We start from the raw sequence: 13,930 nt of genomic DNA on the forward strand, positions 1-13,930 counted from the left end.
CGTCTGAATTACCTGTCAAATATGCAAATGTTGGTGCAGATTCATTGCGTAAATGCCCCAAATCTGCACCAACATTTGCAGCGGAAAAACTCTGCCACGTCTGGCCGTGCCCTAATTGTAGCTGTGACAGGTGGAAAGTAAACATTTATATCAGCCTATTGCAGGCATTCCCAGCAGCAGACCCTGGAGGGGGGACAACAACAACAAAATATTCAAAGATCTGATTTTGATCAACATTTTGTATAATGGTCACTGGTCAGTATGATTAAACTAAAAAGTGGAACACCTATACCAAGCTTTAATGTCTTTTTTTAATTGCTTAACAAAATGCTTAATAAACTGAATTCAAAACAACCTCAAAAAATAGTACAATTATTGAAGCAAAATGTTCTATTTGAGATAAGAATTTGAATGTTCAAAAATTATTTATTGAACAATACTAGCTGCTTTTCAGTGTGCCGTTTAGACCTTGGTGTCTGCTATTTAGACCTTAAACATAGGCTCTGCTTCTACTTTCAGATGTAAAAAGCATTGTTCCTGAAATCCCTCAGCCCTTACATCTCATTGAAACAGAAATCAGTGGCTCCTTGCCATCTCCAGTGCCCGAACAACAATTTACCAGAAAAAAGGTAATGAATGCTTTGAAAGCAGTAAACATGAGTGTTCAAAGGGTTCTTGTCTACAGCTTCCTTTTATGTACAGTGCATTTTCACATTTATATGATAATTAACTATTAAGTTCCTCAGCATATAATATTATCAACAAATGATGGGCAAAATATTTTCATCTCGACATCTCACACTAAATCTGTTCAACCCTATATGACATGTCATTAAATAAATAGTTTATTCCGCAAAATATAGCCTATAGCTAAAGAGAAGACATTATGGGAACAACCTAATTTTATATTGGCGTACGTTCTCTCATAATGCCGGAACCTCCGGGGCTGGAGTAAAGAGGACCTTTAGCAGTTGCAAATGACTAACTTACATCAGTCCTGTAATTTGTTTTTTGCTTCAGAAAAACAACTTGCCGCTTATAAAACTGATGTAAAGCAATCAGTTGCATAGCCATGCCTAAAGGTCCAGAGATGTTTTTATCTATTCAAGGGCTCGTATCAATAAAGACGTTTTTCCTGTTTTTACACTTTTTTTGTGGGCACGCTGCGTTGCACATTTATGGATTGGTACAACACTATAATATGTGTATACCACGTCAAGATGCAACGTTGATTAATCGGTTGAGGATTGCTCACTGTATATATGCAGCGCGGGTTTAAGCTTGCTTGCTGCCGAGTGTCGTGTGCCCTGGAGTCAGAGACTGCCAGAGAACCTGGAGCAAGGACAGAAGCGGATTTCACCTCTTCTCTCTTCACTGTACTCACACACACAGTGCTCTATTTGTTCTGATAGTCATGTGACTAATCACATGATCGCCGGGATTCTGGCAGTAGGTGGTTGCTGCTGGGTCTAACTAGGCCCAGCACAGTCCTATAAGTGAAAATAGTCACCATAACAGGGCTGATTTCCCCAGTAATTGTGGCTGCTGTGCAGTTCTAGTTACAGTGAAAAAATATAGTGTAAAAAAAAATTATGAAATAATAAAGGCCCTAAAAGGTGTTTTCTGACCTCTGAGAGACAGACTGTAATAATAAAAAAATAAAACCCCCACATTTTTAAATTGAATAAAAATTACACATAAGATACTCCCCCCCCCCCGAATAAAAACAACACTCGCCCCACCAATTATTGCCGTAACACTAGCCCTGACTCAATTATCATAAAATAGACATGTAATACTGTATATCAAAATTTATGGTAGACCAGGAATATCATAAATAAAAAGTCTATTTTAGGGTAACACTTAATTTTTACCTGGAATAATTATCTAAAAATTATATTTTTTTACTATTTTTCACAAATTATAAGCTTAAAAATGCTATAAAAGCAAAAATTTTGTGTATATAAAAGATAATAAAAGAAACCTGCATTGATCAGGAAAAAAACCATTGCAAAAATCCCGTTGCTATCCCAAAAAATAAAAATGTTATAGCTGTTTCAGTGACACGTGCCAAAAATGGCTAAATGGTGCCTGGTCCTGAAACAGTTAAAGCACAAAGAGATACTTTATGTCCGTAGCATTACTCTAATGAATGTATAATATGATGGAGGAACAAATTTATTGCAAATTTCTATAGGAGGCCGAGCAGTGGTAGGCTTAGTCAGTACAATAACTTGTTTTGAGAACCAAGAAATCCCCCTATAAGGCCCTGTTCACATCTTATTTTTTCCTTCCATCGGAAGTATACCTTCCATCGGAAGGGTCCCGACGTATACCTCTGATGTAAGGTAGTGACATATACCACTGTATAGGGACACAGTGGGATATGCCGCCCAAACTACCAGGGAAGAGTGCTACCTGAATCACTATGCATGGGGGAGCCCCTGAAGTCACTGTCCATATAAGGACAGTGATGTCAGGGGCTTTCAAAAACAGCATCCACAGCCAGAGCATTGCAGGTGCTCTGGCCGGGGAATTATGTCTTGGGAAAGCCCTTAACATCACTAGCCATATATGGACAGGCACGCGGAAGCCCCAGTAACGCTCTGGCCGGGGATTTCTCTCCTGGAGGAGCACCTGACATCACTGTCTATATATGGACAGTGACGTTAAAAGTTTTAAGATCCTGGAATCCCCGGCTAGAGCATCGGTAGTGCTCTTGCCAGGGATTCCGCTTCTGGGGAGACCCCTGACTTCACTGTCCATATATCGACAGTGACATTAGGAGCTTTAAGATGCTGCAATCCCCGGCCAGAGCATCGCTACAACTCTGACTAGGGATTCTGCTCCTGAAGGGAGCCCCTGACGTCACTGTCCATATATCGTCAGTGATGTCAGGGGCTTTGAACTACGGAGTCTCCGGCAAGAGCATGGGAAGCCCTCTAACTGGAGAATCTGAGCCTGGAAGAGCCCCTAACATCACTGTCCATATATGGGCCATATTATCAGAGGCTTCTCCAGTTCTGGAGTCCTGGCAAGAGCGCTCTCAATGCTTACGCCGGGGACTCTGTTGAAAGTCCCTGAAATCACTGTCCACATATGGACGGTCACGTCAGGTGCTTTTTTAGGGCCAGAATCTCAGGGCCGATTGATATCTGATGCTCTACCCGGGAACATTGCACTGGAAAAGCTCCATGAGGTATACGTTTAACATATACCGGTGACAGATATCCTTCAGTGGCATTTGTCACACATAGGCTCCCATGTTAAAAAAAAACTATACCACGCAGTATCCTTTTTTTGCGGGATTCCTTGGGATGGAATATGATGGTCAACTACGTTATTCCATCCTTCAAAAAAATATATACTGACATATACTAGCCCAATGGAAGCCAAAGGGACATTCTTTTAGCCAATAGAGCCCTATAGACACGTTTAATAGGGCAAAAAATATTAGATGTGAACAGGGCCTAACACTGTTGGACGCATGGATGCATTATTCCCAAATTATGCAGTACATGGCTTTGAAGTCATTGTAGCAATCATCCCCACTAAATTCACAAATGGTCTGTAAATATCTGGATTTGGTTTATTTTATTATTCTTTTTATCAATTTACAGAGTATGAAAATATTGAGAAATGTGAAAAAAAGTAAGTTTAATTTTTTAAAACTATAAGAAAATCTGAAAATGTCTAATTTTATTTTTATGTAACGTCTATAAATATAGTGTAGATATTAGTATAAACCTAAATAATATTTCTTCATACTCAAAACATGACTTTAAAAGGGTTTCCTATTTATGCAGTATTGTCTTATTTCTTTTTATTGTTAATAATTATATGTTGTCCCATGTATGTGTTATAACAAACCCTTAATTGTCATGACAATAATATATACGGGACAACATATAATTATTAAAAATACAAAAAGGTTAAGACAATACTACATATAGTAATAAATAAACTACTGGAAATCAAATAAGGAACAATCCATTATTTCTTTTAAAGTATAAGATCTCGATAGACTTTTCAATTGTTGATATTAATTGTTCATCCAACGGTTAAGAAAAGACTCATTAATTAATAGTTACTAATTTCAGTGTAAATAAAATGTTGCAAAACAATGAGATATTTGGATACTATATTAGAGTGATGGAGAACCAGAGGATAATCAAATGTTACGTCAGTATTCACTACTCATGAAGGGGGGACTGTGTTGCATCGCAATGTTCGAAACACAATATAGATAAACAGCCAATAAGGAGAAGGATGACATATCTTCAGTCAACATGATACCAATACAGCTGTGAGCTGAGTCATGTTTGACAGTCTGGTCACTTGGGATATGCTACCTAACAACTAGTCCATTCCATAGAGTTGCCGGAATGCCTGAACCCTAGCAGCTACTCGATCTCAAAGTACTCAGGACTCAGTTCAAGGCAAAATTACTACTGAATTGAGGGTTGTAAAGGGTCAGTGAGACTTAGGGTATGTTCACACGCTTAGCAAAAAATGGCTGAAAATACGGAGCTGTTTTCAAGGGAAAACAGCTCCTGATTTTCATCCGTCTTTTTTGAGCAAACTCACTTTTTTGCTGCGTTTTTTACGGCCGTTTTTGGAGTTGTTTTTCTATATTCAATGAATGAATGAGTCAATGAAAAACAGCTCAAAAAACAGCTCAAGAAGTGACATGCACGTCTTTTTCACGGGCGTTTTTTTTAAAAACGCCCCGTCGGAACAGAACGCCGTTTTCCCATTGAAATCAATGGGCAGATGTTTGGAGGCATTCTGCTTCCGATTTTTCGGCCGTTTGCGGCCTGAAAAACGGCCGAAAATAAGCCGTGTGAACATACCCTCAGTACTATTTAAACCAGGCTTTTCTGTCCTTTATAGCTGTACTAACTAAACATAAATACATTTTTAATTCCTTTAAAATGGTATTTTCATGATTTCCCCAGGTTGAGATCTATGTCATTCTTCTCAATAATGGCTTTCTATCATATATCTTCCTTGTAGACAACTAGAAACAAGTCCAAATGATTTCCCCTAAAGTGTATAGCAATACAGATGTGTGTTGAACGAAATACTTTGCATATCTAAGGGTCTGAACTTGGGCCTGGCCCTGGAGTGTAAATACTGTGATTTTCCATCTAATTATTGTCTTAAAGAGGCTCTGTCACCAGATTTTTCAACCCCTATCTGCTATTGCAGCAGATAGGCGCTGCAATGTAGATTACAGTAACGTTTTTATTTTAAAAAAACGAGCATTTTTGGCCAAGTTATGACCATTTTTGTATTTATGCAAATGAGGCTTGCTAAAGTCCAACTGGGCGTGTTTAAAGTAAAAGTCCAAGTGGGCGTGTATTATGTGCGTACATCGGGGCGTGTTTACTTCTTTTACTAGCTGGGCGTTCTGATGAGAAGTATCATCCACTTCTCTTCAGAACGCCCAGCTTCTGGCAGTGCACAGACACAGCGTGTTCTCGAGAAATCACGCTGTGTCGTCACTCACTTCCTGCCCCAGGTCCTGCATCGTGTCGGACGAGCGAGGACACATCGGCACCAGAGGCTACAGTTGATTCTGCAGCAGCATCGGCGTTTGCAGGTAAGTCGATGTAGCTACTTACCTGCAAACGCTGATGCTGCTGCAGAATCAACTGTAGCCTCTGGTGCCGATGTGGCCGACACGATGCAGGACCTGGGGCAGAAAGTGAGTGATGTCACAGCGTGATCTCTCGAGAACACGCTGTGTGTCTGCACTGCCAGAAGCTGGGTGTTAATGAACAGAAGTGGATGATGCTGATTCGTCAGCATCATACACTCCCATTCCTAACGCCCAGCTAGTAAAAGAAGTAAAAACGCCCCGATGTACACACACAATACACGCCCAGTTGTACTTTTACTGTAAACACGCCCAGTTGTACTTTTGCAAGCTTCATTTGCATAAATACAAAAATGGTCATAACTTGGCCAAAAATGCTCGTTTTTAAAAAATAAAAACGTTACTGTAATCTACATTGCAGCGCCTATCTGCTGCAATAGTAGATAGGGGTTGCAAAATCTGGTGACAGAGCCTCTTTAAGAAAGCCTCATTTGCATAAATATAAAAATGGTCATAACTTGGCCAAAAATGCTTGTTTTTGAAAAAAAGAAATGTTACTCTTATCTACATTGCAGCGCCGATCTGCTGCAATAGGAGATAGGGGTTGGAAAATCTGGTGACAGAGCCTCTTTAACTATTTGGCCTTATCTGGGCTTTCAGTAATGAAATAGGGCTGTCATTAACTTGCCCACCCTCTTATGATAATGAGATGATTATCCTCATCCTTCAACTGTATACACAGCAAAACTGACAAGTGAGCTCTAGAGAACTGGAAATATCAGCTAATTATGTCTCCTGTAGTGGCCAGTGTGAAAAATTAGATATTTCACGATTTATTTTATGTGGATAAAAAACAAACACAACCAAAATAAAAATTGTGTATAATATAAACCCTAATTTAAATAATATGTAGTTTTCTGATAAAAAAAAAAAACATTCCCTTTTATAAAACGCTGGTAAATAACAAGCATTTGGTATTACTTGTGAGATATATGGTCTAACTTTTTTAATTTGGGTATTCTCCCGTTTTGGGAAATAGGCATAGTTTTTAGATGTAGTTTAGTTTACTGTGTATTGTAGAAAATTTTTAAAAGACCATCCATATGTGAAATAGCTAAATACACATTTGAAATGCATGTTAGAATCAAGTTTAATGTGCTTTTGTTTAGATGGATCGCCATGACTAATACTTGACTAAAAATACATAATAAGCTGCTGTTAAAGATAGTTTCCATATTTGTAGGTTGAAAATAAAATATTTTTTCTTTTAATAGATGTTTGCAGTTTGTCAAAAACAGAATCTGCATCTTCTCAATCAAGTGGTCCACTCTCATTTTTAAATTTTGGTAATTTTGTGAAATGTATTTTATTACTTATTGCTTAAATAGCTGCAACATATTAGAAAGCACTGTACAGTAATTGTCATAATTTACATCAGTCCATGTCCCCAATGGGGCTTACAATCTAATTTTCTTATCTCAGACACACCAAAGGTGGCCATACACTAATTTGGCAACAACTGTTCCTTCAAACCCCCTATAGATATACATGCTCAGCCAAGAGTGCATGTGTTCTGAATGGGGAATATACCATTGCCAGACATATGTCAGAACAAAAGGATTGGGCATGTTGAAATCCAATATGCCTGAACCTTCTTTCCCCTGTCATCTGCCGTCGGGTGAGAATTGGGACATCCCATACACATAGATGGTCGCCGCTGAAAACGATGGGTTTGGACGTTGTTCATCTACTGTATATGTATTATTCAGAGATTCTCTAGTGACTGGTATAGTGCCAAGGGACTGGCGCAGCGCAAATGTGGTGCCTATTTTCAAAAAGGGCTCTAGGTCTTCGCCGGGTAATTATAGACCAGTAAGCTTAACATCCATTGTGGGTAAAATGTTTGAGGGGCTATTGAGGGACTATATACAGGATTATGTGACAAAAAATAGTATTATAAGTGACAGCCAGCACGGTTTTACTAAGGACAGAAGTTGTCAAACCAACCTGATTTGTTTTTATGAAGAGGTGAGCAGAAGCCTAGACAGAGGGGCCGCTGTGGATATGGTGTTTTTGGACTTTGCAAAGGCATTTGACACTGTCCCTCATAGACGTCTAATGGGTAAATTAAGGACTACAGGTTTGGTTTAGAAAGTATAGTTTGTAATTAGATTGAGAATTGGCTCAAGGACCGTATCCAGAGAGTTGTGGTCAATGATTCCTTCTCTGAATGGTCCCTGGTTATAAGTGGTGTACCCCAGGGTTCAGTGCTGGGAACACTATTATTCAACTTATTTATTAATGATATAGAGGATGGGATTAATAGCACGATTTCTATTTTTGCAGATGATACGAAGCTATGTAATATAGTTCAGTCTATGGAAGATGTTCGTGAATTGCAAGCGGATTTAAACAAACGAAGTGTTTGGGCATCCAGTTGGCAAATTAAGTTTAAAGAGGCTCTGTCACCAGATTTTGCAACCCCTATCTGCTATTGCAGCAGATAGGCGCTGCAATGTAGATTACAGTAACGTTTTTATTTTAAAAAAACGAGCATTTTTGGCCAAGTTATGACCATTTTTGTATTTATGCAAATGAGGCTTGCAAAGGTCCAAGTGGGTGTGTTTAAAGTAAAAGTCCAAGTGGGCGTGTATTATGTGCGTACATCGGGGCGTTTTTAATACTTTTACTAGCTGGGCGTTCTGATGAGAAGTATCATTCACTTCTCTTCAGAACGCCCAGCTTCTGCCAGATCACGCTGTGACGTCACTCACAGGTCCTGCATCGTGTCAGACGAGCGAGGACACATCGGCACCAGAGGCTACAGTTGATTCTGCAGCAGCATCGGCGTTAGCAGGTAAGTCCATGTAGCTACTTACCTGCAAACGCTGAGCTGCTGCAGAATCAACTGTAGCCTCTGGTGCCGATGTGTCCTCGCTCGTCTGACACGATGCAGGACCTCTGAGTGACGTCACAGCGTGATCTGGCAGAAGCTGGGCGTTCTGAAGAGAAGTGGATGATACTTCTCATCAGAACGCCCAGCTAGTAAAAGTATTAAAAACGCCCCGATGTACGCACATAATACACGCCCACTTGGACTTTTACTTTTAAACACGCCCACTTGGACTTTTGCAAGCCTCATTTGCATAACTACAAAAATGGTCATAACTTGGCCAAAAATGCTCGTTTTTTAAAAATAAAAACGTTACTGTAATCTACATTGTAGCGCCTATCTGCTGCAATAGCAGATAGGGGTTGCAAAATCTGGTGACAGAGCCTCTTTAATGTAGATAAATGTAAAGTTATGCATCATATGTCCTAGGGGACTACACTGGGGGATTCACTTGTTGAGAAGGATCTGGGTGTACTTGTAAATCATAAACTAAATAACAGCATGCAATGTCAATCAGCTGCTTCAAAGGCCAGAAAGATATTGTTGTGTATTAAAAGAGGCATGGACTTGCGGGACAGGGATGTAATATTACCACTTTACAAAGCATTAGTGAGGCCTCATCTAGAATATGCAGTTCAGTTCTGGGCTCCAGTTCATAGAAAGGATGCCCTGGAGTTGGAAAAAATACAAAGAAGAGTAACGAAGCTAATAAGGGGCATGGAGAATCTAAGTTATAAGGAAATATTAAAAGAATTATACCTATTTAGCCTTTAAAAAGACGACTAAGGGGGGACATGATTAACTTATATAAATATATTAATGGCACATACAAAAAATATGGTGAAATCCTGTTCCTTGTAAAACCCCCTCAAAAAACAAGGGGGCACTCCCTCCGTCTGGAGAAAAAAAGGTTCAAGATGCAGAGGCGACAAGCCTTCTTTACCGTGAGAACTGTGAATCTATGGAATAGTCCACCGCAGGAGCTCGTCACAGCAGGGATAGTAGATGGCTTTAAAAAAGGGTTAGATAATTTCCTAGAACAAAAAAATATTAGCTCCTATGTGTAGAAATTTTTCCTTCCCTTTTCCCTTCCCTTGGTTGAACTTGATCGACATGTGTCTTTTTTCAGCCGTACTAACTATGTAACACTTTAAGGCCAAATTCAAAGGAAGTTAATTAACCTTCTTGTAGCGTGGGAGGAAACCCACACATACAAAGGTAGAACATACTAACTCCATGCAGATGTAAACCTTAGGCCTTATTCACACGAACGTATAATACGGACCTATGTTACTGAATGGGGCCGTTCAGACTGTCAGTGAATTTAATGCAGCGTATGTCCGCTGCGTGAAATGCACAACATGTCCTATATTTGGCCGTGATTCGCGCAACAGCAGTAAAACTATGAATGTAAACAGAAAAGCACCACGTGCTTTTCTGTTTATAAACATCCAAACGGAGTGTCATAATGATGGCGGCTGCGTGAAAATCACGCAGCCGCAAATCATACGGGGCTGACACACAGAGCTGTTAAGTACCTTTTGCGCACGCAAAACGCCGCGTCTTTTGCGTGCGCAAAATGCACATGCTCGTGTGAATCCGGCCTAAAACAGAGTACTACCAAAATAATCCCTAGGGGTACAGCTGCTGGAATTATTGGCTGCTATCTCCACTTTAGATAATACAGAAGGGTCAGAAGTAGGGGATGATATCTATGACTTCTAAAGGCCCTAGTAGGGAATATGGAAAGGAGTTGATCTCAATGGAGAACCCTATGTATATAAGCACAGTATCCAAGTTAGCCCAGTCAAAATGGTTCAGAGATCTGTGGAATTGTTTGACAAGGTCCTCCGACCGGAGAATGGTTTAGCTGTGCCTGCCTGTTACATGTACAGAACAAGGTGGGCGAGTTTGATAGCTGGTAGCAAAATAGTGATTTGTGACTCTTTATAGGGATTGTCCAGGATTAGAAAAACTAGAAAGAATTCCACCCCTGTCGTGTGTGTTATTGCAGTTAGTTAATCCCTATTCACTTCAGTGGAGCTGAGATGTGATACCAAAGACATCCTATGGGCAGGTGTGGCGCTGTTTCTAAAATTAAAAAACAGCCATGTTTTTGTAATCCTGTTAAACCAGTTTAACCCTACTAGAGCTGCTATTTTGTTAGAACAGTGCCAGCTCAAACTTCTGCTTAGTGTAAGGACCCTGAACAAAATTGTATCTCAGCTTCCTCTGTGAATATGACATGGAAGCAGGATGCAAGATATTGGAATTTTTTCCTCTGCAATAAATTCCCCCATAATGGTTGCTTTCTCACACAGTTTTAATTTTTTTTTAGGCTTCGGGAATCGATTTGCAAAGCCAAAGGGACCAAGAAAACCACCAGCAACTTGGGACATATAAAGAGCATCTGCACATGTTCCTGATAATAATATCTCTGATTCTCTTAATATTTAAAAAAACTAAAAAATATATTATCTTCTGATCTTATTTATTATGTGAGTTTTATGTACAATGGTGACATTTCATGTGCGTTATAGGATGCATAAAGTCCAATGGAACAATGGAAACATGTTATAGCATAACAAAGGTTTTTACCCACAAAAGTTGCTACCAAGGTATTTAGGCTGGAACATTCTTTTTTGTTCATGTCTAGAGATGAGCGAACTTATGAAAAGTTCGGTTCGGCTAGTTCGCCGAATTTCACGAAAAAGTTCGATTCGGACCGAACTAGTTCTGACCGAACCTGTAATTTCCGTGCGCCGAGCATGGTACTGTCCAGGGTGCTGAAAGAGTTAATGGGCTGCACTAACTCTTTCAGCAACCTTGACAGTACCATGCTCGGCGCGCGGAAAATAAAATTTCAATGTAATAAAAAAATACGTTCATACTTACATACCTCCTGTCTGGCCTCCAGCGATGACGTTTCATCCATGTCGCCGCTGCAGCCAATCACAGGCTGTAGTGGCGGTCACGCACGTCAGGATGACGTCAGAAGGCCGGCCTCCAGGGATGACGCTTCATCACACGTGACCGCCTCTGCAGCCAATCACAGGCTGCAGCGGCCTCTGCAGCCAATCACACGCTCCTCTCCTGAAATACTCTGTGCTGCCTTAAACTCTGTGGACAGGTCAGGATCCTGTTTCTTTTAAATGCTTCTGGGGAACCCTCTCGATCCACTATATAAGGCTGCGCTACAGTGCAGCATTTAAAAGAAACAGGATCCTGACCTGTCCACAGAGTTTAAGGCAGCACAGAGTATTTCAGGAGAGGAGCGTGCAGATTCAGTGCTGCTGTGAACTCTTCTCTTACCATTACGTAGCTCTCAGTCTGTTACCTCTCCTCCACTCCTGTCCTCAATAACACCTTCACATGATTGGCAAGTCACCACGTAATGGTAAGAGCAGAGTTCACAGCAGCACAGATTATTTCAGGAGATGAGCGTGCGGATCTTGTGCGGGGTGATGACTTGCCAATCATGTGAAGGTGCTATTGAGGACAGGAGTGGAGGAGAGGTAACAGACTGAGCCACGTAATGGTAAGAACAGAGTTCACAGCAGCACAGAGTATTTCAGGAGAGGAGCGTGCAGATTCAGTGCTGCTGTGAACTCTGCTCTTACCATTACGTAGCTCTCAGTCTGTTACCTCTCCTCCACTCCTGTCCTCAATAACACCTTCACATGATTGGCAAGTCACCACCCTGCACAAGATCCGCACGCTCATCTCCTGAAATACTCTGTGCTGCTGTGAACTCTGCTCTTACCATTACGTGGTGACTTGCCAATCATTTGAAGGTGTTATTGAGGACAGGAGTGGAGGAGAGGTAACAGACTGAGAGCTACGTAATGGTAAGAGCAGAGTTCACAGCAGCACTGAATCTGCATGGTCCTCTCCTGAAATACTCTGTGCTGCTGTGAACTCTGCTCTTACCAGTACGTTGCTCAGTCTGTTACCTCTCCTCCACTCCTGTCCTCAATAACACCTTCACATGATTGGCAAGTCACCACCCCGCACAAGATCCGCACGCTCATCTCCTGAAATACTCTGTGCTGCCTTAAACTCTGTGGACAGGTCAGGATCCTGTTTCTTTTAAATGCTGCACTGTAGCACAGCCTTATATAGTGGATCGAGCGGGTTCCCCAGCAGCATTTAAAAGAAACAGGATCCTGACCTGTCCACAGAGTTTAAGGCAGCACAGAGTATTGCAGGAGATGAGCACGGCCGGCCACGGGCAGCCGGTCGTTTTTCCGAGCCGTGCTCCCATTATAAAGTATAGGAGCACGGCCCGTAAAATAAAAAAATAGAACATGTTCTATCTTTTTAACGGCACGGGCACCTTCCCGTGAGAAAACGGGAAGGTACCCGTGGCTAACAGAAGTCTATGGGCCCGCTATTTCGGGTCGTAATTACGACCCGTAATAACGGGTGTTTTTACGGTCGTGTACATGAGGCCCCGTAATGACGGGTGGCTACATGTGTGCACCCGTCATTACGGCAGCGTTGCTAGTCGACGTCAGTAAATAGTCACTGTCCAGGGTGCTGAAAGAGTTAACTGATCGGCAGTAACTGTTTCAGCACCCTGGACAGTGAATTCCGATTAGAATATAGAGTAACCTGTAAAAAAAAAAAGACGTTCATACTTACCGAGAACTTTCTGCTTCCTCCAGTCCGGTCTCCTGGCCGTTGCCTTGGTGACGCGTCCCTCTCGACATCCGGCCCGACATTCCTGGATGACGTTACAGCCCAAGTGACCGCTGCAGCCAATCACCGGCTGCTGCGGCCTCTGCAGCCAATCACAGGCTGCAGAGGACTCTGCAACAAATCACAGGCTGCCACGTCAGAAAAGAAGGTCGGACTGTTGGAAGAAGAGGGACTCGTCACCAAGACAACGACCGGGTACGTATGAAATGCTTTTTATTTTATTTTTAATCAGCAGCCTCTTTTCTCTATCAGTGATTGATAGAGACAAGTGGCTGCCGATTTGTATAATATTTTTGACCGGGTTCGGTCAAAACGTGTTCGGCCGAATCCGGTGAAGTTCGGATTCGCTGCGAACCGAACTTTTCCCGATGTTCGGACCGAAACCGGGTTCGGTTGTCCCGGTTCGCTCATCTCTATTCATGTCACTAGAATACATGGCCAAAAGTATGTGGATACCTGAGCATCATAACTGTATGAGTAGTTGAACATCTAACTCCAAAAATAATGTGCATCCATTGAACCACAAGATCATTGGTTGATGCTGGGTGATAAGTACTGGCTTGCACTTGTCAATCGAATTTAGCCCAAACATGTTTAAGGTGGTTAACCTCACAGCTCTGCACAGGCCAGTCAAGCTCTTCTGCACCAAACTCAGCAAACCATTTTCTATTACCCCACTTTGCACATAGGGGTGTATTTCGCTCCTAAAGGGGTTTGCCCATCAGGGATATTTA

The 13,930-nt window shown here is 41.4% G+C and overlaps 1 protein-coding gene across 1 annotated transcript in view; it reads left to right on the forward strand.

Annotated features, from left to right (window-relative positions):
• Positions 1-11,154, forward strand: part of PTPN22 (protein tyrosine phosphatase non-receptor type 22) — a 139,325-nt gene extending 128,171 nt beyond the window's left edge. Inside the window, exons 18-21 of the mRNA XM_075851197.1 lie at positions 520-629; positions 3,621-3,651; positions 6,877-6,948; positions 10,834-11,154. Of these exons, the coding sequence (XP_075707312.1) occupies positions 520-629; positions 3,621-3,651; positions 6,877-6,948; positions 10,834-10,898 (278 nt within the window). The 3' untranslated portion in view covers positions 10,899-11,154. The remainder of the gene's footprint in view (positions 1-519; positions 630-3,620; positions 3,652-6,876; positions 6,949-10,833) is intronic.
• The last annotated feature ends 2,776 nt before the right edge of the window (positions 11,155-13,930 follow it).

Source organism: Rhinoderma darwinii, chromosome 2 (genome assembly GCF_050947455.1).
Source record: "Rhinoderma darwinii isolate aRhiDar2 chromosome 2, aRhiDar2.hap1, whole genome shotgun sequence".
NCBI classification, from domain to species: Eukaryota; Metazoa; Chordata; class Amphibia; order Anura; family Rhinodermatidae; genus Rhinoderma; species Rhinoderma darwinii.